Genomic DNA, 26,535 nt, shown 5'->3' on the forward strand with positions numbered 1-26,535 from the left:
ACCCTTACCATCTAATGACCAACCGACCCAATAACGCGCTTACCAACCCGGTGATTTTTTACCAAAACACCAGGGGTTTGCGGACTAAATCTCAAGAACTTTATTCAAGTATTCTTCTAAATAATTATTCTATAATTTGCTTAACAGAGACATGGTTCACGGAGAACAATTTTTCTATAGACTATATACGTGGCTCTTATCACGTTTTACGATCAGATCGACGCTCTGAGAATGGCAATCTGACAACCGGAGGTGGAGCTTTGATAGCCTTGATACATAATATGTCCTTTGTAAAACGCACCGATCTGGAGGTTATCGATGAATGCGTATTTGTGCAGATCCGTACCATCGATAACGCTAGCTTCATCGTTGCACTCTCATCGAAACTCTCCCTAATTAAAGAAGACGTTATCTTAATAGGTGACTTTAATGTCCCTGGTATTGATTGGGGCATGCTATCCAATATCAACTGCAATCCTAATATCCGTACGAAAGCTAAGGCAGTGATTGATTTTTGTGCAGAGTGTAACTTTATGCAGCTAAACCGTGCTCGTAATGCGAAGGGCAATATTCTAGACTTAGTTCTGGTTAATAACCACTTCGTGACCATGGACACAACAACCTTACCACTTGTTACAGAAGACCTGGCCCATCCGGTATTCTCCGTCACCTATCACAGCGCCATCTCAGGATTTAACGCTGTGGCAGACTCTAAATTTCGTTATCACCGCGGAGACTACCTGAACCTTTACCAGGACCTAGACTGTACGGATTGGTCAGAGCTTCTCGCTTCTCAAGATGTAGACGATTGTGTTACCATCCTCACACATCGTGTGCAAGACGTAATGAATGAAAACATCCCGAAAGCGCGACGACCAAGAATTTCGAGCTACCCGATATGGTATTCGAAAGAATTAATCCGAGCCATTAAACGTAAGGCCTATTTTCATCGGAAAACTAAACGGCGAGGTCAGATAGACGACCGAGGAAGATACGAGTCACTGAGAAAGGAAGTTAAACTGCTGCTATCCCGCGACAAACTTGAGCACGCTAAACTGACCTATGCGAACTCAATAGAAAATCCAAAACACCTTTGGAATTTTGTAAACCAACGGCTCAATGACAAACCACATCCGATTGCACTACACCTTCCATCAGGTGTGTCGTCCGACCCTACGATCTTAGCGGAGGAATTCGCACGAAATTTTGAAAATGTGGCCACTGACACGTTAAAGGACACCACCAAATATTCTCTCGGCGACTTCCACCCAGCCGATAACGTGCTCAATAACATCACCGTAGACGAAGCAGCCGTTCGGATCACTATAAAGAAGCTAAAAAACACTAATTCTACCGGCATAGACAACATACCGGTCTTCATTGTCAAGGGCTGTATGGACATTTTCGTTCCGCTTCTTTGCTATATCTTTAATCTATCCATCAAATCTGGGTCTTTCCCGTCACTGTGGAAGAAAGTCATTATATCGCCGATATTCCAAGCTGGCTTCGCTGGCGATGTAAAGAATTATCGTCCTATTTCGCTACTTTGCGTCGTTGCAAAAATTTTCGATTCATTGATGCACGACATACTTTACAACTGGTTTAAACCTAACTTAGCTGAGACGCAACATGGATTCATCAGATCGCTATCTGTGGAGACCAACCACATTTCATTTTTAAATGACGTAATGCCCGTTGTGTTTGGACAAGGTCAAGTCGACGTGATATCGATTGACCTATCGAAAGCTTTTGACAGAGTGTCACACGGACTATTAATGACAAAACTGAAAATGTATGGCCTGGTTGGTCCAGCGTATTTATGGGTGGAGGACTACCTGAACAACAGATGTAACATCCTGAAATGTAATGGTACAACAACGAACGTTAATTTTCCAACTACATGCGGAGTCCCACAAGGAAGTTCCCTTGGACCGTTGATGTATAATATATAATGACCTCCACACCGTCGTTAAAAATTCCAACTTAAAGCAATTCGCGGACGACACTAAAATTTACCGTGCGATTACGACCACCGATAACTGCCAACAACTGCAGGATGACCTCTGTCGCGTTGCTAACTGCTGCGCGTCTAACAATCTACTAGATAATGAATCAAAAAGTGCAGTCATAACATTAACGAGAAAAGTCAATACAACAATGCACTCCTACAAATTAAACAACAAAGCTATATCGAGGACTGACACTCTCAAAGACCTTGGTATTTTGTTAGACAAAGGACTTTACTTCCGAGAACAGATTTCAAACGTCGTAGGGCGATCCAAAGGATTACTCTACGGCATTCTACGGCTATCCAGGGATCTCGGATCCGTACGATGTTTCAAGACACTTTATATCGCTCTAGTTCGGACAAAACTGACATATGGCATGTTGTCGTGGGGTGGATGCGCAGATTATTTAATTCAAAAAGTCGAAAATGTGCAACGGAAGTTCGTAGAGCTGGCCCACACGTACTTTTTATATAAAAAACCCTATGATTATACATATATATTGGAATACTTGAGCATGGATAGGGTACATTTATTTATAAATAAACGTGAACTCTTGTTTTTAAAAAAAACCCTATCCAAATCATCATGTACGGACCTAACTGGTTCCTTAAATTTTCACGTGCCCAATCACAATACAAGGCAAAAAATTACTTTCGTTAACGACTCCATTAGGCCTATATCACCAATGCTGCGTATGCAGAAAACATGTAATAAATTTTCCGAATCCCTCGATATTTTTTCTTGTAAAATCTCCGAAATTTTGAAAATAACAGATTAACATTAAAACCCTATATACTATGCCTCACTGATGCAAAACTACTATATTCAACTACATTATTTTTCCCTAGATATTTTTTTTCTTGTCAAAACTCCGAAATTTTAAAAATGACAGAATAACTTTGATATGTAAAACTGTATTACTCAAAAACATTATTTTTTCCTATGTAAAGCTGGCAATTTTATTCAACTGCGTGTACAACCTCGAAGGTTCAATATATGTAACTGTTGTTGTGCACATTAAACAAAACATTTCATTTAATTTCATTTCATTTCATAATAATTGAAATATAATTTATATTATCATAATAATTGAAATATAATTTATATTATCATAATAATTGAAATATAATTTATATTATCATAATAATTGAAATATAATTTATATTATCTTAATAATTGAAATATAATTTATATTATTATAATAATTGAAATATAATTTATATTATCATAATAATTGAAATATAATTTATATTATCATAATAATTGAAATATAATTTATATTATCATAATAATTGAAATATAATTTATATTATCATAATTATTGAAATATAATTTATATTATCATAATTATTGAAATATAATTAAACTATCATAGTCTAATTATTGTATAGAAGATATTTACCTTTCTCTGCTGGCTCAAGTCAATTTGTTAATTTTTAACACATTTATTTTTTCTCCTTCAATGCCATGATGACTAGCCCATTTCAATTTAGTTCCTTGAGATATAAATTAATTAGTTAATGTGTAATTTTAAGTAATTTTAAACTCGCCTTTATTTGGATTTTCCAAATTCACATCAGCTGTACAACACTGTTCAAATAGAGGCGCAAGGCTTATTGTTTCAAAATAATCTTGGCCATTGTTACATGACAGATCACATTTGCATAAGCTTGTACATATTTCGATTTTGGCGCGACAGGAACATTTATTTACTCTACATGTAGTTACTTTTAATACACTTGCAGCTTTTCATTTATAAACGTTATATTATCTAAACGCACGTTAATCTCGTCAACGCTACGATCTGGCCAAAACATATTTGTATTTGGTAAAATCCTATCCTACAATAAATTCTCCTAAATACTACTATAGGTGCTACTACAGTGCTACTCTAAATTCAGCGCGGCTGCTAGAGAGTTGGGGGAAGATACTTTTACCCCCACAATACGCGAGAGATTATATTCCCTTTAAGAAATTCACTAGGGCCAAGCTTCAAAAACCTGGGATTGATTATGAGTATTTAGAAGTTCAAAAAGCAAATGCAGTTGGAGCAAATCCAGAAAGGCCTTTTAAAAGCACTGGTTGAAGGAATACTAATCTTTGACGAGGTCCATTTTATTAGTAAAATTCTTTGGAATTCCAAAAATAATGAGTTAACAGGCCTGGCTCTACGCCCAGAAGAAAATGACACTCCATCGCCGACAGCTTTTATATTACAATTTCTTTGGAGCGATATATCGTATAAGTTCGATGTTATTGGTCCTTATATCAAGTCTAGCGGACCCGTGAAATATTATTAATTATTGAGACATTGTCCTAGAAAAGGTTTTGGAGCGACGATCCTCCTCTTCTTTCACTTTTCGTTTTGGACGAAATTTAGCAATCTTCTTGTGACTGGATTCCGCTCTTGTTTTAAGTATTTTAATAGCCGTTTCTTCGAGACTATATTTGGTTTTCTTTTTGGGATTAGATTTCACTTCAGGTTGGTTTATTGATCTTGATGACAGTATGGAATTGAAGCTCTGACAAGTGGTTTCTTGATTTTGGGCATGAGCTGTAGAATTAGATTTCGGTTTTGTCGAAGACTTAACTTTCAATTTAGACATTAGGCCAAGCTTGTCTCTCAAAAGAAAACCTCCTTTTGGAATTTTTTCAGAAAAAGATGCGAACATGAAATCCTTCAATCTTGCATTCACCATCTTTGAAATTAGAAGATTGTAGAAAGATTTACAGTCAGGGTTCTTTTGAGTTTAAGCTTCCGCGACTTTAAGAAAATTCCAGTTTTAGATCTCTGTCTTGCTTAACGACTGGCCATAAAACCTAAACAAAATATATATAATTATTATTAAGTTCCTTCAGATAATTATTTCGGCTAAAACTCACAGCTCCTATTTTTGATCCTAATAACATTTTTCCTTTTGAATGTGCTCTATAATTTTAGGATCAACCATTAGAAGAAATGGATAAAACAATTTCTTTAGGAAAAAAGGTAGCCTTGTCTTTGAGTTGCAGACTCGATGGAAGGTTATTTTTCTTTTCAGATTGGCTCATGGTAAGGTATCGGATAATAATGAGGTGATTTCTTACTTCTGTGCGATGATTACTCGTTTTACGCCGTAATAATTTTTTCATCACACCATGAATCCCTTTGATTACAGCTCCATCCAACTTTATTAATCCAGAATCCACTGCGACTGAAGCATTCGATCCCTTCTGCGATTGTAACTGCGTTAGCCATTGCAGACTTCCCTTGCTCAGTATCCGTATTATTAGAAAGTCTTGATATTAAGGTTGACAGCACTCCCTTGGCAATAGTAATGATTACGAGAGTGAAAATATCCCGCTTGTTCTGAAAATTAAAGAATTTCAAATGAATAACTTAACGATTTTAAAACATCAAGATTATACTAATATACTCACTGGTTGTGAACTTGAAGCTGTTTCTTCATTATCAGGATTCCTTTCCAAAGCCATCAACCAAGGATACTGTACAGTCTCCTTGCATCAACCACATTTCATTCAACAAAGATTGCCTTTCAAAACCTTTAGATCCCATGGTACAATTTGAATTATTGTCTATTTCGTGAAATGATAAGTTTAATTCGATATCACTCATTACGGATTCCCGCCATGAAGCTCTGAGATTCAAACTATTTATATTCAAATCTATTTTGAGGTTGTAATATTCCTCAAATTTTGAGATGCAATCCCTCCAAGGCAAATGGCGATTAAATTGAAAAACGAATCGCCTTCAATTTCATTTTCCACACCTGACTTAGGCCTTAGCGTTTCACGAAAATAGTTCAGCAATTGGCAGTATTCGTTTTGATTCAGGAACTTTTCATAACTTAAAAATATATTTAAATCTCGTAAAAACTCTACCCCTTTAATATTTTTTTAAATAAAAAGCATTTGCTTCAATAGTTGCTTTTGATTTCGTTTTCTTTTTAACATTTCTACGCGTAGTTCTTTTTGTGGTCGGCTCCATTTTGAATTACCCAAAAAATAATACATTGAATTGGGAATAATACTGCTAGAATTACAATTACGATTTCGGTTGCCATGGTTACGCGGGACCTGGGGCGTGATTCTACTCTTATCGTTAGCTACTTAACGAAAATAATTTTTCGTTAGCTAATATAATTTCAATGGAGCCAAACGAAAATTTTATTTCGTTAACTCCTAACGATAAGAGTAGAATCACTGTAGAAGACTGTACGAAATTCATCTTTATAATTAGACGGTAGCGCCATCTATATTTTGTAAAGTTATATGGCTAAAAATAAATAATTATTAGCTAACTCACCGTAACTTGAGTTAAAAAGGATCGTGTTGACAGAATAAAATTATTTTTAAACAACTTCAAAGGTTTGTTTGTTACGAGTAATCATACATTTCAATTTCGCATCAGATTCGCGAAAAAATTCAATTGCAATATAGTTGCCACCATTAGAGACAGATGCCGCCGCGGTAGAACGATAAAGTTGATAAAGTCTCCTTATTGAATGAAATTGGTCCCGCGCCAGCCAGATTTAGTTGTACCTCTATTTATTCCCAACTCAATGAAATAATATGTCCCTTTTTCTTTATTAGGTAACCAAAAAATTCCCTTTTTCCCTTTTTAATGTAAGAAATTCCCTCAAAATTTCCCTATTGATTTCTTACATAATATGAGTTAAATATAATATTTTCACCTAATACTTAAAGGGAATATAACCTCAGGTATTTGGTGTGGAACACCAACGTTTGCAGCTCTGGCCGCTCTTGCCTTTGGCTTTAGAAATGTTTGGCGCCACTGTACAGGGTAATTTGATAAATTGAAGGGGTTATATTCCCTTTAAGTCAAGAAATATTATAAAATAAATTTATTTTATTATTATAGACCACGTGGCTTAAAAAGGGGCTACGGCCCGAAAGCTCGCCAAAATAATTTTAAATTTCTTTTAATAAAAGGAAAAAAAATTGGTAATGGAGTATCGTGTCTCTTTGTGTTATTTTTAATGTTATACAAAACCATAACTTTTAAAACTATAAATGTTAATGATATTTAGCAACAAGAGTCCAAAAAGTATTCCTGAAATTTCTTCTATAGTCAATGTGACGGACATGATATTCAGGTTTAGGTTGAAGTGAAGAGAAGCACTTGTAAAAATCCCTGAAGAAGGAGGAACAGTTCCTCCGAAACGTTGGATTTTTTAAATAAATAAATTGTGAATTTTAAAACCGTTTTAAGTCTCTTTTCATTCAGGTTTAGGTTAATTAATAACCACGTGTTTAGTAACTATTGGAACTGTGCAGCTGATTCCCTTACTACTCAAAAAGGATTCAAGTTGGAGAAAAGACTAGACTATATTTATTTTCAATGAACTATATCCTACTCATAATAGTGGTAACTTACATTGTATTCCAGAAAAATGGGAAATTCGATTTTTTTCAAATAAAAATCCCTATTCTAATTTTTAAAGTTGAAAATTCCCTACAAGTGGAAGCACTGAATATGCCAAGGTCGTGTAGTAGCGCGGATTTATCATAGAGGGCAGGAGTGAGTTACTCGAAATATCGAAGCAGACGAACTTTAGCTAAAAATTTTGCGAGGACGGGTATTGAATCGCGGTCCTCTTATGGTACCTAAATGGATTCTTGGTTAAAGTCTATTGGCTAGTAGTGTATCTTGTTTTATTCCACGACCTCTCTTCACTGACGTCGTCAAATTCCCAGAAACTAAAGGTGTTTGTTGAGTGTGTAACCTAGGAGCAACAAACACAAGGAGTACGCAACTAGCAAAAGCTCTTTATATAAAATACGAGAGGTCACGTGATTACGTTAGATTCATCGTGCAGTTAAAGTTAGAGAGCGCGCATATTTTGGTTTTTGTTGAGCTCGTGCGAAAACGCACGAGACCCTCTACACGGAAATATTAGGAAGGGCGCGCTCCAAAAAATAACACTTTCTATACATGTACGCGTATATATTATTTTATAGAATGAGCTATTAAACAGGAGATACTAGTTTGCCCAAGCAAAATATTTTTGCAAAATTACCCAGAACTTGCTATTTTCAGAAATAGACAAGGATTTGGAAAATAAATACTCATTTGCCCAGAATACTTTGCAAAATACTTTACCCATATTTCGAAATTTTCAGGAATAGGCCATAATTTGCAAATCAGACACTTATTTACCCAGAACTTTTGCCAAATATTTTACAAACGGTTTTTAAAATAGGCCATATTTTGCAAAATAGATTCTAATTTACCCAGAACGTTGGCCAAATTTGTTGACGGTCGGAAATTGTAAAAATCGTTCAGTAAAATCCCGTTTTCTTAATCGTGCAACATTTAATTTGTTGAGATCAAACGCTAGTGCTGGTGTTAGCGAAGCGCCATTTTATACAAGAGGTAGTTTTACATGACGTGGTAAGTAGGTAGATGATCAAGATGCGTAGCTACCGACAGCGAAGTAAACCTCGGTGAAAATTGGTAACTTCGAAGATGGTTTTCTAGAAACTAAAGTCGATAAGTAGGTTTAGCAATGGGTTCGTCACCTTTGTTAATTTTAGGGATAATCTAAACAAAACATATTCACTTATCTTGTCAAATCTTATAATACCCTAGATTTCAATTCTGAGAGTTTTGTGATTGATGTTTTTGTAACTAAGCGTTTACCCACTTCCGGCAGGTGACCTCCGAAAAAATCGGCCTCCATCGGTCGCTGTATTGTCCTATCACGGCCAACCGCGCGTTATCAAAGTTGGCTGGGTTCTTATCTTTAGTTGCAAACTTGGAATTAGCGGGAGTCTTGGGGCCAATGGCTCTTAATAAAAATCAGTGGGCTCTTAAAATAAATCATTCGAACGGGGGTTGCGGGCCATCGGGGCTCTCAATTTAATTAAAAAATATTTATTAAACATTTTACGGAAATTTCTGGAACATGATTTCATGGAAGAAGAAAGCTAAGGAATAGAATTGAGGCACGCGATTCACACCCCATGCGAGAACTCCGCCACCCCCAGGGGGACGATTCTGTAAGAAATCGAATGGGAATTCGATATCGATACCTTATACCATGTCGAGATCGACTTCGACAATTTGCATTGATTTATGCTTATTCGAAATCTTTACAGAATACCATTCGTCGAGATCTCGAAGTTCAAAATGTAGTTTTCGATCGAAAATTGGATTTCGAATATTTACAGAATAGGCCCCCTGGTGGGAGAATAAGAGGGGTGAAAAAAGGGGTTATCGTGGTAAAATATTTGTGAAGTAGCATAGAAATAGAACTGTTTGGCGTAGTCCATGTTGGCGCCCTCTTTCCATAGGAAAAAATTTATTTTCAAAATTACAGTGATATTAAACACAATACCTTCCCATTTTATAAACTTTATAGCTAAATTAGATTTAGAAAATAACGCGCGCAACCGCAACGGCCAAAAATATATTAGTTATCTAGATGGCCGCATCATGGTTCGATGAAGCTAGTTTGCTGTCACGTGTCAATTTTACCTCGATGCGATCCCCATATTTTCAACCCACCCCATTCACCCGTTTGTGGGAGTGGGCATCAAACCGTGGGTAGAACTTCGATACTCAATTCTATTCCTTAGCTTTCTTCTTCCATGATGATTTGTACGCCGTTTTTGAAACTATGTTTTCCTCGGTTTTCCTACCCTATACGAGAGCGGGATCTAGCGTTACAGATGATTATGTGTGATATTATAATATACTTGCTTGTTTTAAAGTTAATAAATGTTATTTCCTATTTTCCCTACCTCATTTTAAATTCCCCCCCACAATTCCCTCCCCCACGCTTGGGCCAGTGGCTCTTAATAAAAATAAACTTAAGGGGGGTCGGGAGCCCGCAAGGCCCCCGTAAAAAATATCACTATTTCCAAGTCTGTTTAGTTGGTTACCATGGTAACTACGGAAGTACATTTTTTGGAGTGGGTAAGCGCTTTTGACTATGCGCAAGAGAAAAATTTCGAATCTAGGGTACAAGGTTTAAATTATCATTGATCTAATCATCAAACATGCGGTTTAGAAACGACATTCTCTAGCTTAGGTTTTCTGGCTACCTAGTTTTGATAAAGGAGGCTGTACAATACGATTGAAGAATATATAGTTTATAAAAATGGGTGTAGCAATAGAAAATAAGGTGCATACATAGATATCATGATACTACAAGTATAATTCGGCGCCATGATGCGCAGTGTGTCTTACAGAGGCAGTGGTGTAGGAATGTGAATATAGGTATCCCACTTAAGCTTTGAAAATGGCGCAAAATGCCATTAATAAAACTGGTTTTCAAATAAATATTCGAATAAATTTCCAAAACTTAATAATTATTTTAAATTAATTTGAAAAGCAACAACAGCAACGGTTTTCAGTTGAATAGGCAGACATTTTCCAAGAGGGTGCCAGGTTATGAAAATTTTCAGAGGAGTTAAAATTAAGTACAGTCAAAATAAGCAAAACGACACAGCCTATTCAAATTATTTAATAAGTTCTGAGGTTCATAGGACCCAGGCTTTTCTGAAAGAAGACTAGCAACCTATGATCTACTTAAAAATAAGTCTATCATAAATTAGCATATCATAAGTACTAATTGGTTTGTTACTTTCCTGTGTCCAGGAAATATCGTAACATGGAAGAAACGTTAAATTCATGTTTCCCTTTTTTTTTCAAATTTAAATTTTAAACTGTACTTCCACTAAATACAAAACGTACTCGCCCATCGCACTGAAATAAATTTCTGTAAATGTCTATATTAAATGTGAAACTATTGCTTTTAAATTAAATCTGTCGAATTATTCAACTAAAATATAACAATATCCAATTTGAAAAAGGCGGATTAAACATTTTAAAATACAAAATAGATTATCATACAAGAGATGGCGCTAAACCACGACATTTGTCTTTTTTTTTCATATCGAGATTCCAAAGGCACATTAATTTACCTTACGCGTATACTCCTGAGATATTGTAAATGCACAACTTAAAATCTAATAATCACCGCCGGTCCTACGCCTCGGCACGCGTTCATCGTAAGCACAAAGCAAAGAGCACATATTAAGCCCCTCCCCCGACTTACTTTAAAGTGCATAATGTGCTGGTCATTCTTCTAAATAGCAGACAGGTAATTAGATTAAATTTAAAAGTCAATCCGAAAAAAATAAATATACAAATAATACAAATGGGTATGATAATCCCAAGTTTTTCCTGGTCGCCGGAAGAGGTCGTAGCAGTAGTTTTTAGTTTCAAATAAACAATTGTAATATTTGTCTGGTAATCTTTGGTCCTGTTACATTTCAAAAGTTTCTAGACATTCCAGTCTGGTAGAAAATAGAAGTGGGAGCTTATGACAAGAGGTGGCAGTTTGTAATTTTATGTAACATCAAACTGTATTCACTATTATATTAAAACACAGTTTTATTAAAATAAAGTAAGTATAATACCTTTTTAAATGGTCTTAATAGTAATCATGCTGTGACCGAAGTCACCGAACTTCGTTTTTGCCTGGTAATATAAAAATATTTTTCGTAGTGTAGTGGGACTCTTGCCGATAAGAAAATAATTTTTGAAAGAAACGAGGTTTCTTTAATTTTAGTTAATAAATAGGGGATTACAGATAATTTTACGGTAATCTCATTATGTGTTGAGCTGCTTTGTAAAAACATTTATTTTTAGTTAATATAGGTATAATAATAACGCACTATCTTTTAAACAAAAATAAGATTCATAAATTTAAACATACGTCGCGTGTCTAGCTTTTACCTGTGGAGGCTTGGAATGATAAAAATAGCCTACTGCACTAGTAGAAGCCTGGCCTGGCTAAATCGAAAACTCTAAGAAATTTACATTATGTTACATACAGTTGTTTGGAGGGGGAAATAACTCGACGAAAAATGTACACCAGATTAAATTGTTAGTGAAAAAACAATTAAAGTGGGATTACAAAAATTACTGTTGGAAATCTAACTGCGAAATTAGGATTACACTGGTTAAACAGAGATAAAATTTTCAAGTTGAGATTTCCGAGTATTACACTTATGGACAGATATTTCTTGTTATTACATTTTTGAACAGATATTAATTGGTGTTACACTTTTGAACTGATAATACTTGGTGTTACAATTTTTAAGCCCGGAATTATTTGGTATTTAACGTTCTAAAAGGTATTTGCTAGTATTATAGTTAGAGGCGTAATGAAGAGTGTTGTATAGGGGGGAGACTAATTGTACTTTTTACCAAATGAAGAGTGCTTTAACCTTAAGGGGGGCGGTACGGAACACAGTTAGTGGGGGCAGCACAATCTCGCCCCTCTTGGCTACACCCCTGATTATAGTTTCTAAGTATCTCTTCTCTGGACCGTTTTCCTAGTTTCAGCAGATTTTATTCTTATCTAGGAAATTTTCGTAAGATTTGAGATAACATTAAATTACAAAGAAAAGCTACGGATTATCTGGGTTTTTATGAGATTCACGAAATGTTTGCAGCAATATCAAACGCTTATGCAATAATCAAATATACCTTGGATAACTGTTTTTAGGGTGGTTTAAAGTCTTTTCGTGATTACTTAAAGAGTGCACACCAAAGTAATTACCAACTCTTCTCGGAAGAAAAATGTCGTGACAGGCGTTTAAACCCCTCTGGGTTGGAGCTCGAAACCACTGATGACCTTGAAGAGTGTCTATTATTTATCCGAGATGAAAATTCTTAAACATAGTTTAAAAACTGTTTCGCCTCTCCATTGTTTAACAATTTCCGTTCAATTTTGTACTTTTGTGCAACTAAACGTAAGATTGCCCAATCTAGTACGTTGCTAGGAAACGTCTAAAATTGAAACTGTTGTAACGTGAAAATTAGATTTCAAAGCATTTAATAATTTATTTTATTTATTTAAACTTAGAAATAATGACCATGTTGAGCCGATGGACTTTCTCCTGACACGAGAAGGGGAAAGAAAAGCTTCACCGCCGTGCGCTTCACTCGCATTTCAAAATATCATTTATATTGAACCAATACTTGGCCGATTTGTTAGTTTTAAGGGGAAATAAACTTAACGTTACAAAGTGATGGGGATAGGAAGCAACGCTAAATAATCGTCTCAACATAGTGATTCTTCCTTAGTATAATTAATTACCTTCTTGCAAAAGTGACATAATTACCAAAAGTGTGACAATTCCTGTACTTTCGTATGCGATAGGTTTAATGAATGCTCGACTCAAGATCGACCGCGTAAAAGACTATTTATTGTCGCTTTTCTGGATCTTTTTTTAGTCTATGGCATTATATCGTAGGTAGATGGAGATAGCATCTCCACATAACGACGAAAAATAAAAAAACACTAACTTTGACCAGTGCTACTTACAAGGAGACTACCCGAGGTGGTTATCACCGATTTTGTTGAAATTCGAGGGTTAGGTAAACCTTATGGTAGTATGAAAATTGCCAAAGGGAAAAGTTGCAATGGGCTTTAGTTTTCCTATGGCAACCGAAAATGTTCTTGAACTCCTATTTAAAAAAGCAGGGGGTTTTCTCCGTTACCCAAATTTTGTTAAAATTTAACCAAAATTGATCAATTTGAGCCAAAATCATTGATCAATTTTATCCAAAATAGGTCAAATTCATCTTTTTGGCTAAGTTTTGAAAATTTAATTTTTTCAAAATTTTTTAAGTAAGTAATTACCCTGTGAAACCGAGAAAAGCCCATGCTTTTTTAAATGGAGCTTTTTATTTTTGAGAGATCAAAAACATTTTCGGTGGCCATGGGAAAACTAAAGCCCATTGCAACTTTTCCCTTTGGTAATATTCATACTACCATAACGTCTACCTAACCCCCGAGTTTCAACAGAATCGGTGATAACCACCTCGGGTAGTCTCCTTGTTAGTTCCTCCGTTCGTCACTACGAGGCGTTATTTGTTGGTTTGAACGGCCTTCCCCCCAAGGCATACTTTCCCTTCTCCGCTCCCACCTTGTATTTCGCTCGTAATATTCATAAAAAAATTGATCCGATTGACACACTTTTGGTAATTATGTCACTTTTGATTCTTGGTATATAGGTTCTTGAAGTATTCCGTCGATTTAAACAAAAGCATGTTGAGAACTTTGCCCTTAGTAGTGCTCCGCGTGGCTCCGGATCCGACTTAAACCGTATCAGCTCTAGTTGACTCCGACTCCAGTTCCAGTGAAGGTCGGAGCTGCATCTGGAGAATACATATTTTCCGCTTCATTAGTAATTAGTTTGTGACCACAAACTAATTACTAATGAAGCGGAAAATATGTATATTTTTTTAAATAATATTTAAAATTATTTATAGCGATCACTCTTCAAAGTTTTTGAATTCTAGGTCTGTAGGTCATAAAAGTCGTAATTTGTTCTTTTAAGAAATATTTGAATAGTAAAGTGTATTCTTTCACAGAAACATTAGTGTTATATTTATACATACATGCGCCTTGGGCTCTAGAATTTGGGATCCGAGTCCGCCTGCGGCTTTTAGGCTCCAACTCATCTTCGAAGCCGGATATGCGGAGAATGTAACCTTAAGAGAGACACGCATGTTACATTGATTTCTTGAAAAAATAAACAGAAGTGTTGTGTACTTAAGGAAATTGACGTGGGTTAGGTTGAATATACTTTATTTCTTTATTTATTATCGAGGTGGAGAATGAGGTGTTGCCCTTAACAACTGCCTAGTAAGGAATGCCTAGTGGAGATTGGGTTGCCCTCTAGGTTTTATACCGCGAACTACTTAAAGGGATCCATCACTCACAACAGGGGGAGGCAGAGGGGTAACATAAAATCCAGACTTGCAGTGTGCTTCAAAACCAGTTTTTTTGTGACCAACTGTAATGTCGTTAAGGATCAGTCGATTGGACGATATTTTCCGTAGCGGCGCCAGGATTTTGGGGAAGGAAGGCCAACCATTTGCAGCCCCCCCCTCCCCCCAAGATTATGGAGGCCCCCCCACCACGATTTTTTAAATCCGTCCACGTGGATTATTTAACTCTTTTTTTTAGCAAGTGGTGCAATTTTTGGGTAAAATGGGTCCGCGACGAACAAATTAGAACTAAAAACACAAATGAGTGGAATTCAGTCGTAAAAATAAGTAAATAATCAGTCTACAAATTTACATTCATTCCTTCGGTACTTCGCATGTACATCCCTTACATCAGAACTTACAACTTTACGAAAATGAATATACATAGGTACACTAAGATAAAATTAAAGATACAATTTGGATATAGTAGCGCTCGCCAAAAATTAAAACTAAAAAATAAACTACTGTCAAAGAAAAATTACTCGTACCTTTGAAAGGAATAAAAACAGCAGTGTCGTAAAGCGAATCACTGGCATGATTATGTGCTAATGATTTATGTTTACCTTTAGTTTTTTTGTGACCCCTATGCCTTCCCCTGTTGTGAGTGAGGGATCCCTTTAAGTGAAATATTCAAATACAACAAGAAGTGCGTGATATTCTTTTACAAGATAAATATTCATCTCCCCATCCTTCTAATTTTATTTGCTCCAAAATGTACCTTCGTAGGGTACCGCTGATTTTTCTAAATACGATTTAAGTTAAATACATAAAATACGACTTTCTTAAACTGTGAAATCCGGAAAATATGGTTTTTGTTCTAGTAAATATAAAAAACATTTTAAATTTTAATAGACGAAATGAATACTTCTCCTGCATGAAATATTTAAAATCTTTTGATAGAACATACCGTTCATATGGTATTCAAATCTAAATAAACCTCAATAACTTACTCATGGTTTGACGCAATTTTTTTTTAAATTATTACCAGAGTTCATTTCCATAAAAACTATGGACGTTCGTTTTGACGCACCATCGCTGAAGGAAGCATCGATGCACACGATAAGAACGCACCTGTGGTCGATTCTACAAAAGCATAGAGACCTTCAAAATAGCGAGGATATAAACACCAAGCAAAATTTTAAAGACGTTGAAGTGGTGGTTAAAGCTGGCATCGGGGCACTTCCATTGTCGTCTGAGTTGAAAGACGATTTGCTTCGCTTTTTCCCGCAATTCAGTATCCAGATAGGAAATTGGATGGATATCCATCGAGAATTTCCCTGTCCATTTCCGATGTACCCTTTCATTTCCTGGACACCTCACGGTTTAGTCGATGACTTCCAAACCGCGAATGCCTTGGTCAATGACGAAAGGATCGAAAAGAGTGCGAGGTTTCGATTGGCGTGTTTTCACTGCTTGAACGAAGACGTCATACGCTCATTGTATTCGCCAGACTATCCCGATGGCAAGCAATCTAAAAATGTTTGGTCTCTATCAACGTATTGGATTTCCAAGATTGAAAACAAAGAAGGTCAATTTGTAAGGAGTATAGAACGAAAGAATTCGAGCTTACCGTTTAAGAAATTCTCGCTTATCTCAAGCGCAAAGTCTCTGTCAGCTTCGAAGTACTTTTGGTTGAAATTAACCACCGAACAGCGAGAGAAATACGTCAAAGAGTTTATCGACTTTCACGCTGTTCTCGGAAATACCGATTTCGTGGTTTTCATTCTGAATAATTTCCCCCAGGCCATAATAACGAGAGTGCTCAAAGCAAACGCTTTCGGTGTTTTGGTTGCCTTGTTGAAACTACCACAACACGATTTATTCATGAAGGTGGCTTCTCAATTATGGGACTACTTATCTGAAGACGACTTTGTTATTCTTTTGGACAACATGCTCCACGAATTCACTGATCAATGCAAGAGAGTTTTTAAGTTCTTTTGGTGTCAGGCTCCGGAAACCCTGAGGGGCTACGCACTCGAAGACAAGCAACTTGTAAAACTGATATACGCAATTACCACTCGTGGCTCCGTTGAACCTGGCGAAATAATTTGGAGTCCGTTAGAGGCAGCGGAGCGGAATTCGAAGATGGTATCATTTTGTCACTATTTGATACGTGAAAATATTTGGCAGTCTTGGGAGTTGTTGGAAAAATTCATACTATTCTATTTTTTCACAACTGAGGAAGCCAAAAAATTTCTCAACGACATGGATCTCGTAGCGAACCAATCAGACGAAGCATATAGCACTTGGTTCGCAATCGGCAAAGAAAAACTTTCCTCGTTTATAGACGAATACCTTTTTTTATAATTCAGTCTAATTGGTCTTGTTTATGGTCACGTAAACAATAATTATTTGTCATGTAACCCATTAATCATTAAAATTGAAAATGAAACATTGTTTATCGATAACAATATTTTGAAGTAATTTTTAAACTTTTCAGAATAACAGAATTAGAGATAGGAATATTTAAAGAGCTTCGTGCTATCTTGGTTTCCACTGATGCTGGTCTAGCGAATCGGTTTTGGGCGTTTAAAACAGTTTATTTTCTGAATCAATTTGGATTTCACACAGACTAACACAATTTTTTGTTACTTATAACCGGTCACTCTGTTAAGTATTGATTTCGACCCTATTGACCAACTGTAATGTCTTTAAGGATTTTATGACAGTCGATTGGACGATATCCATAACAGTTTAACGCGTTTTTAGCTTCCACAGAACCATAACGCTTCGGCCATTTCCCAAACGATATTTAATGAAACAATAGACTAAATGCACTGTCTTCTGACCACCCAATGGATCGAGAACTTTAATGCGTTGTTCGTAAACGACAATTTAAATTGGCTTGCTCAATGTGGTTTAAACCAGCCAACCATTATGTGCTACCGTTTTAAGTTTACCTTTAGCACTTCCCTTTGCCACCTCTGAAAGTTTTATATTTTTGACATTTTCTACGTTATATTTTTTTGGTTTAATTATATTGTGGTTTCGAAGGTTTTAATTGTTTTTTCAAGAGTTGTAAGTCGGAAAATTTTCCGTATTTTTTCGAAAAAAGTTTTCATTCCATTATTAGCCTGGTCTGGGTCCGATGGCCCGAAGACCAACCAATCGAATGGGGGTCCAACGGACCAAAGTCCCTCCAATCGAAGGAAAGCACTAACCGACCGAAAATTAAAAAATTCCTTTTTTTATGAGTTAATTGCAGAAGGTTTCAACGGACCGAAATATATATTTTTAAAAAGCTGAAAAAAAACGTTACTATAACCAGGTGGATTATGTTGGCATTATCTGTTAAAAATAAATATCAAAACAGGAACATGCAAAGCAGACCACCTTGAAAGGGCAAAAAATATACACCCCACAAGAAATTGAACGCGCGCGCGTTTTTGTTTTTCACTCGAAGGCCTTTCCTTTCGAATAGTAATTAAGAATAGTAATTTAATGCAATAATTTTGCTTTGGGCCCATTCGACCGAAATCCAATTCGTTGGAAAACGATTTAACATTGAGTTCCAATCGATCGAAAATACCCCAATTGTGCGGTTTACAGCCCAATTTTGCACCTTTATATTTTTTTTTAGTACATCGAATTAAGGTTTTTTTATAGATATATATATATAAGTCACGGACGTATCCAACGGTGCCTACGCGCCTTCGGCGCGCGTATATAACCTAACCTTTGCGCGCTCCGCGCGCCTACCTAACCTAACCTAACCTAACCTAATCCGAACTAATCTGGCCTAAAACGTTTTTCGCGTACCCTGCTATAATTCGGGGCAGAAGTAAAAAACAAAACAGTAAACTTGAACAGTAAAAAAGTTATTTTAATTTTTATTTAACGATATACAACTTTTCGGTCCGTTGAAACCTTTTCCCTTTTGTTGCTATAAAAAACGTATGTTAAATTTCGGTCGGTTGGTCCTTTTATTTCGGGCCTTGAGTTTTCGGTCCGTTGGACCCCTTGATCGGTTGGTCTTCGGCCCATCGGACCTACCCCATTAGCCTAATATTGTTCACCAAATTATATTTCGCAGCATTATCGCATCATTTTATCGAAAAGTAAAACTGACCCAGGGAACACTTAACAGAGGGAAAGGCAATGACCCGGCGGAGAGCGTCCGAAAACACCTTCTCGCTCGTTTTTAAACGCGCAGGCTTATTTTACCTTTGTGCATGCGGGCGCTTCGAATAAGTTGCATACTTATATTGATAGCGACGGTCACCTCGTAATTCATACTTCGCGGTTCTCAAGGGCATTGTAATTGCTGACAATTTTGACAGCGCTAACAATGCCTGACGTAATCCTTCCATATGGAGAGGTCGGGAGAGCAGGGAACACTTAATACGTGGCGCAGTACGTCACTCGCGCCTGCGCTTTACGGTATAGAGCCTGGTATTTGGCAAAGGGGGAAAATGCAGCCGTGTTTTTAACGTTGTGCTGCCTTCCCTCTGTTAAGTGTTCCCTGACTGACCCTCTATACTAGTCTTGAATTAAAACCGTTAAAAGGTTTAATTTTATTTTATTATCATTTTGCTGAATAATTTCCGCAATTCGGCCGGTGGACGTTGGGACGCCATGGACCTTTATCGTTTGTAAATAATTATTTTCATTGTATACGCTGTTTACCACGAAAATTCATTGGAAGCCGCCATTACTTGACGCTTAAAATTTTTTACACCGATACGTCGTCTTCTATAACTTCTTCGCGAGTGTGTAAAAGGTCGGATTCAGGTATTATTTAGTTTATTTTTAGGGAAAGTTTTATTAGGGAAGGTTTCAATAAGATCGTGAAAAAGGCCACTGGAATTCGATATTGCTCGGTTGTGAATTGTACAAGTACACTCTGTTTGAAAAGTCTTCGACAGGTGACTTTTCCCCTCTAAAATCCATGTTTCTCGAAAACCGGATAAGGTAGAACGATGAAACCAACTGCATGGATTTTATTTTAAAAATATCTATCATTCGACACAACCTTTTCTAAGCAAAAGCCGAACCTCCAGGGGAAAAAACTTAAATTCAAATTTGTAACTTCCTAAAATAACCGAGTAACAACCCTGAAACCTGAATTTTTGAATTCAGCATGGTCGATTTATATTTGAAAAGTGCAACTATTATCTCTCTAGGACCAATAATTAATGAGATGTGGCTGTTGGAAAGGTTTGGCTGAAAACGCGAAGCACTAAAAGGCAATACGAAAAAATCTAACATAATTATTTAACTTTCACCTTATTTCAGTAACTAATAGTTGGTGGGATAGTCTTACGGGTATGAAACTTCAGCAATGGGTAAATTCAGTCCGAGTAGCTAACATTCGAGCAAAAATGCCATCAAAGAAGTTATTGCCACCAGTGACGCGACCTAGCCAGTGGGTTTTTAATAATTTTTGTTATTTTTCAGTGCGCGGTTTCAGCTTTAGAATCAAGTTTCGTAAAGACGACTTTTAGTATAAAACGCATTTAATAAGATTTTTAACGAAATCAGTGTGCGGTGTCCCGTCTTGGATTGGGATGAATTCCCGGTCTCAAGACAAATGATACGCGTTGCCCCAAAACGAATAAAATTGGTTGACGTTGTCAAGTCAAAACTTCGTGTTAACAAGAACACTGCGCTTAAAAGTCCGGTAGCTCGATCGCGCCGCTCCCTTTTAGTCACTATTATCAACCTTGCTATTATATAATGTCGCTTAACCTACCAATTATTCCGTCGCACCATGTCGTCTACACCGTCGTATAATTAATGCTGTTAGAGGCAGGGTATTTATAAACAGAGCAGTATGTGGGATCAACAACAAAATATTGTTTTTAATTTATTGAATTAGGTATTTACCAAAGAGAATACCAAGAGCGGTGTTGTAACTCGTCGTAGTGCAATTATGAGCCAACAATTTTACCAGGCTTTTTATTTGCAATATATCGTAAAAATAATTAAACCAAGAAACGTTATTTAAAGAGAGACAATTGTTATTCATTTCTATTCAAAAACCAAAATAAAAACCGTTAGTAAGGGATAGCATCACCCCTTCTTCTTAGGCACTCCCTTAATCTTCGACGAAAGGAATTCGTCAGCGCACGAATATATTGCGGAGTGACTCGGTTAAAGGCGTCGTTCACCATATTTCTTAAGTCGTCCACGTCGACCGGTATTCGTTTCTCCATAAAGAACGTTATCTTCGACCAAAGATTTTCAATAGGGTTGAGGTCTGGAGAGCAAGGTGGCCAGTCCAAAACTTCAAAGCCTTCATCTCTTAGGAAATCTTGGACGATACGTGAAGTGTGGGCCGGGCAGTTGTCTTGCATAAAATAGACCCTATAAAAATGAGAGAAAATATTAAGTTGCTTTTAAGTAATTGCAAGCCCTTTAGCTTTGTTTACCTGCCAGCGTTCTCCAGGCCATATATAACAGCTACTGATGGTAGCATCGAGTCTCGGAGAATCTGGATGTATGACTGCCCATTTAGTCGACCGACAATTGGTCTAATAGTTCCGGCTTGGCCGTCGCCAATACAACACCAAACATTGACCTAAAACGACCACTCCTTTTCAATCGGTAGGTGTTTCGAGAATAATTTCTCTGCCTCCTTCGTCTCGTTACCCAGACTGTCGGTGAAATTGGAGAGCTCTGGAACGACTGTAAGCATCCGATAAATATATCATAACACTAACCGCTTAGCCATAATAAATACCTTTTCATCGGAAAACAATATATAGCGTGACAAAACATCTCTCGGCCATCGTAACAACTGGCGGCAAAATTGTCGTCGAAGTCGTCTGTGCCTCAGGGTCAGCAAAGGCTTGACCAACGAACGACGACGTCGAAGACCAGATGTTTTTAGTCTGTTCCACACAGTTGAGGTGGCGGCTCTTACACCTGCTTCAGCCCAACGATCTCTCAATTTTCGAATTGAAAGCTCCGGAATTCGGGTGGCGTCCCTGGCCAACAGCCTATCTTCGGCTGGAGTCGTATTCTTTGGACGATCGCTTCTATGAAGATCCTGAAAACCAAATTCCAACATTTAAACTTGCTTTTAAACTCCTGAAATAAACTTCCTTACCGTAACTCTACCATGCCGCCGATACTGTCCGTAGCGGTATCTAGCTCCAGATACCGAACAATTTACAGCGGCGGCTATGAATTCCCAAGTCGCCCCTCCTTCCCTTAGAGTTATAATTTGAATTCTTTGTTGTTCGCTAATTATAGCCATGCTGCGCAAGTCGTGATACAGAATGAACTGTTAAGTTCGACACGAACGATGTCTACATTTATACTTTTCGAGTAAATAAAAATAAAACACAAAGTTGTATTTTCTACCTAATACTTTTGGATCAATTTTTTACCAAATTAACTCGAAAAGTATAAATGTAGACATCGTTCGTGTCGAACTTAACAGTTCATTCTGTATCACGACTCACGCAGCATGGCTATAATTAGCGAACAACAAAGAATTCAAATTATAACTCTAAGGGAAGGAGGGGCGACTTGGGAATTCATAGCCGCCGCTGTAAATTGTTCGGTATCTGGAGCTAGATACCGCTACGGACAGTATCGGCGGCATGGTAGAGTTACGGTAAGGAAGTTTATTTCAGGAGTTTAAAAGCAAGTTTAAATGTTGGAATTTGGTTTTCAGGATCTTCATAGAAGCGGTCGTCCAAAGAATACGACTCCAGCCGAAGATAGGCTGTTGGCCAGGGACGCCACCCGAATTCCGGAGCTTTCAATTCGAAAATTGAGAGATCGTTGGGCTGAAGCAGGTGTAAGAGCCGCCACCTCAACTGTGTGGAACAGACTAAAAACATCTGGTCTTCGACGTCGTCGTTCGTTGGTCAAGCCTTTGCTGACCCTGAGGCACAGACGACTTCGACGACAATTTTGCCGCCAGTTGTTACGATGGCCGAGAGATGTTTTGTCACGCTATATATTGTTTTCCGATGAAAAGGTATTTATTATGGCTAAGCGGTTAGTGTTATGATATATTTATCGGATGCTTACAGTCGTTCCAGAGCTCTCCAATTTCACCGACAGTCTGGGTAACGAGACGAAGGAGGCAGAGAAATTATTCTCGAAACACCTACCGATTGAAAAGGAGTGGTCGTTTTACGGTCAATGTTTGGTGTTGTATTGGCGACGGCCAAGCCGGAACTATTAGACCAATTGTCGGTCGACTAAATGGGCAGTCATACATCCAGATTCTCCGAGACTCGATGCTACCATCAGTAGCTGTTATATATGGCCTGGAGAACGCTGGCAGGTAAACAAAGCTAAAGGGCTTGCAATTACTTAAAAGCAACTTAATATTTTCTCTCATTTTTATAGGGTCTATTTTATGCAAGACAACTGCCCGGCCCACACTTCACGTATCGTCCAAGATTTCCTAAGAGATGAAGGCTTTGAAGTTTTGGACTGGCCACCTTGCTCTCCAGACCTCAACCCTATTGAAAATCTTTGGTCGAAGATAACGTTCTTTATGGAGAAACGAATACCGGTCGACGTGGACGACTTAAGAAATATGGTGAACGACGCCTTTAACCGAGTCACTCCGCAATATATTCGTGCGCTGACGAATTCCTTTCGTCGAAGATTAAGGGAGTGCCTAAGAAGAAGGGGTGATGCTATCCCTTACTAACGGTTTTTATTTTGGTTTTTGAATAGAAATGAATAACAATTGTCTCTCTTTAAATAACGTTTCTTGGTTTAATTATTTTTACGATATATTGCAAATAAAAAGCCTGGTAAAATTGTTGGCTCATATCTGCACTACGACGAGTTACAACACCGCTCTTGGTATTCTCTTTGGTAAATACCTAATTCAAAAAATTAAAAACAATATTTTGTTGTTGATCCCACATACTGCTCTGTTTATAAATACCCTGCCTCTAACAGCATTAATTATACGACGGTGTAGACGACATGGTGCGACGGAATAATTGGTAGGTTAAGCGACATTATATAATAGCAAGGTTGATAATAGTGACTAAAAGGGAGCGGCGCGATCGAGCTACCGGACTTTTAAGCGCAGTGTTCTTGTTAACACGAAGTTTTGACTTGACAACGTCAACCAATTTTATTCGTTTTGGGGCAACGCGTATCATTTGTCTTGAGACCGGGAATTCATCCCAATCCAAGACGGGACACCGCACACTGATTTCGTTAAAAATCTTATTAAATGCGTTTTATACTAAAAGTCGTCTTTACGAAACTTGATTCTAAAGCTGAAACCGCGCACTGAAAAATAACAAAAATTATTAAAAACCCACTGGCTAGGTCGCGTCACTGGTGGCAATAACTTCTTTGATGGCATTTTTGCTCGAATGTTAGCTACTCGGACTGAATTTACCCATTGCTGAAGTTTCATACCCGTAAGACTATCCCACCAACTCTTAGTTACTGAAATAAGGTGAAAGTTAAATAATTATGTTAGATTTTTTCGTATTGCCTTTTAGTGCTTCGCGTTTTCAGCCAAACCTTTCCAACAGCCATATCTCATTAATTATTGGTCCTAGAGAGATAATAGTTGCACTTTTCAAATATAAATCGACCATGCTGAATTCAAAAATTCAGGTTTCAGGGTTGTTACTCGGTTATTTTAGGAAGTTACAAATTTGAATTTAAGTTTTTTCCCCTGGAGGTTCGGCTTTTGCTTAGAAAAGGTTGTGTCGAATGATAGATATTTTTAAAATAAAATCCATGCAGTTGGTTTCATCGTTCTACCTTATCCGGTTTTCGAGAAACATGGATTTTAGAGGGGAAAAGTCACCTGTCGAAGACTTTTCAAACAGAGTGTACTGATAGATATTTAAAAGAGTGGAAAAGTGGTCTTTGCGATTTGCGTACTGATGCTCAAGGCTTAGGAGTGGCAAGGAGAGATTGTCCATGCTGCGTTCCATATCCCTTTCATGTATTCCCTACTAATGAAGCTGACAGGCTCAAATGGTTATATGCTCTTCAAAGAACAGATTATTGCCCCGGAAAAGATCATTGGTGGGTTTAAACGTATTTAAATAAAGAATCAAATCATTTAAAATCTCTTTTGTTAGGTATGCTCTCTTCATTTCGTGGATGGGAGACCAACGAAGACTCATCCGTATCCTAGCATTAACCTAGGTCACAATTTCAAATGTACTCCGGGTATACGGCTACTCAAAAGAAAAGCGGCTGTCTTATCCTTAAGCGTGTCCGAATGTACTAGCAAATCAACTTCAGATGTGTTTTTGAATTCTACTTTCAAGGAGAATGAAAGTGGCCAACCTAATTTAAGTTGTCAGGGGGAACTCAGTTTTAATTCAAGTTCGTCAGAAGAAACTAGTTTCAATACCAGCCTTGAGGTGCAAAGTAGTACGGATGTATCTGAGGAAATATTAACGAACGTGTTTTGCTCACAAAGCGCTAAAAGTGTTACGAAGAAGAGCAATACTAATGAAGTAAAACCATGTAGCTGTAAGGAGAGAGTAGAGTCTTCTAGTATTGGAACACAATGGGAAGACTTGACTTAGTTAGATCATATCTTTATGAAGCAAAAAGACCCAAGTTTTTGCACTTCGAATCACAGCGATGGAACACAGCTGGATATGCACGACTGCGAAGAAAGGTTAACTAATAAGGATTGTAAATTCTTTACGGGTTTAGATATTCTGAAGTTCAACTATTTAGTAGCTATGATAACGAATTTTAATTTAGAATTAATATGTGGTTTGAAAATAGCGGATCAGTTACTTCTCGTTTTAATGAAGTTAAGGCTTAATTTGCTCTTCCAAGATTTAGAGCGGCTGTTCCATATTTCGGGATCACTCGCTGGACGTATTTTTAAATTTTGGCTTGATGTCCTATATGAACATCTTACTGATGGGGTATGTTGGCTCCCTAGGGAAACTATTAGAGGTACACTTCCACACGCATTTAAATCAACTATCCTAACACTACTTGCATTATCGACTGCACTGAAATATTTACTCAAAGACCCCAAAAGTTAAGACCAAGGGCAATTAGCTACAGTAACTATAAGAGCCACAATACTGCAAAGAAACTTATTACAATAGCTCCATCAGGTTACATAATGCATGTATCACGATGCTACGGTGGGCGAGCTAGTGATAATTTCATTACCTGGGATAATGGATTATATAGCTTGCTCGGGCCAGGTGATGAGGTAATGGCGGACCGAGGTTTTACTATTCAAGAGGATCTAGATTTCTTGCAAGTGAAATTAAATATTCCAGCTTTCACCCGCAATAAACAACAGTTACAAGAAGAAGACATAACACGAACAAGAAGAATAGCCAACGTTAGAATAGAAGTAGAAAGGGTAATAAACAAACTAAAATGTTATAGAATACTGCAAGGTGTTTTACCTTTACATTTTTCCAAAAAAATATACAAAATTATATTAGTTTGCGCTGCACTGTGTAATTTAAAACCATCGATAAGTGGTAACAAAAAACCGAATATTTAAATAAAAACAAAGCATAACTGTACGTTCAATCAGATTTATTAAAGGTAATTAAATTTTTTTAAACTATGTAATGTTAATTTCCCTTTACCAAATGTATCTACCAAGTAAGGTAACATCATTAAAATAAATCCTACACATTCCCATTAATAATTATATCATAAATGTTTCGTTGTAATTAACAAGCACCCGAACAGATTCATTTGTAGTGTAAACAAAGAAATGGAACACTTTTCGTTTTGTACAAAATAATTGAGTTTGTACTTGAA

The 26,535-nt window shown here is 37.1% G+C and overlaps 2 protein-coding genes across 3 annotated transcripts; both read left to right on the forward strand.

The window, feature by feature from the left end:
* The first annotated feature begins 281 nt into the window (after positions 1–281).
* LOC149960477 (uncharacterized) lies at positions 282–1,952 on the forward strand. Its single transcript, XM_090179179.1, has one exon. It carries the CDS (start codon positions 282–284, stop codon positions 1,950–1,952), a length of 1,671 nt encoding a protein of 556 aa, XP_090035305.1.
* Positions 1,953–11,328: 9,376 nt separating this feature from the next.
* Positions 11,329–17,216, forward strand: LOC149960478 (uncharacterized). 2 transcript variants are annotated; one of them, XM_090165298.1, is made up of 2 exons: positions 11,329–11,446; positions 15,815–17,216. In XM_090165298.1, the coding sequence occupies exon 2, from the start codon at positions 15,835–15,837 to the stop codon at positions 17,131–17,133; it is 1,299 nt and encodes a 432-aa protein (XP_090021424.1). In that variant the 5' UTR covers positions 11,329–11,446; positions 15,815–15,834; the 3' UTR covers positions 17,134–17,216. The 2 variants fall into 2 exon arrangements, with proteins under 2 accessions (XP_090021424.1, XP_090021499.1); XM_090165373.1 differs by having other exon boundaries at positions 11,329–11,392.
* The last annotated feature ends 9,319 nt before the right edge of the window (positions 17,217–26,535 follow it).

This window comes from Leiobunum rupestre, chromosome 1 (assembly GCF_980474605.1).
Source record: "Leiobunum rupestre chromosome 1, qqLeiRupe1.1.hap1, whole genome shotgun sequence".
Taxonomy (NCBI): Eukaryota; Metazoa; Arthropoda; class Arachnida; order Opiliones; family Sclerosomatidae; genus Leiobunum; species Leiobunum rupestre.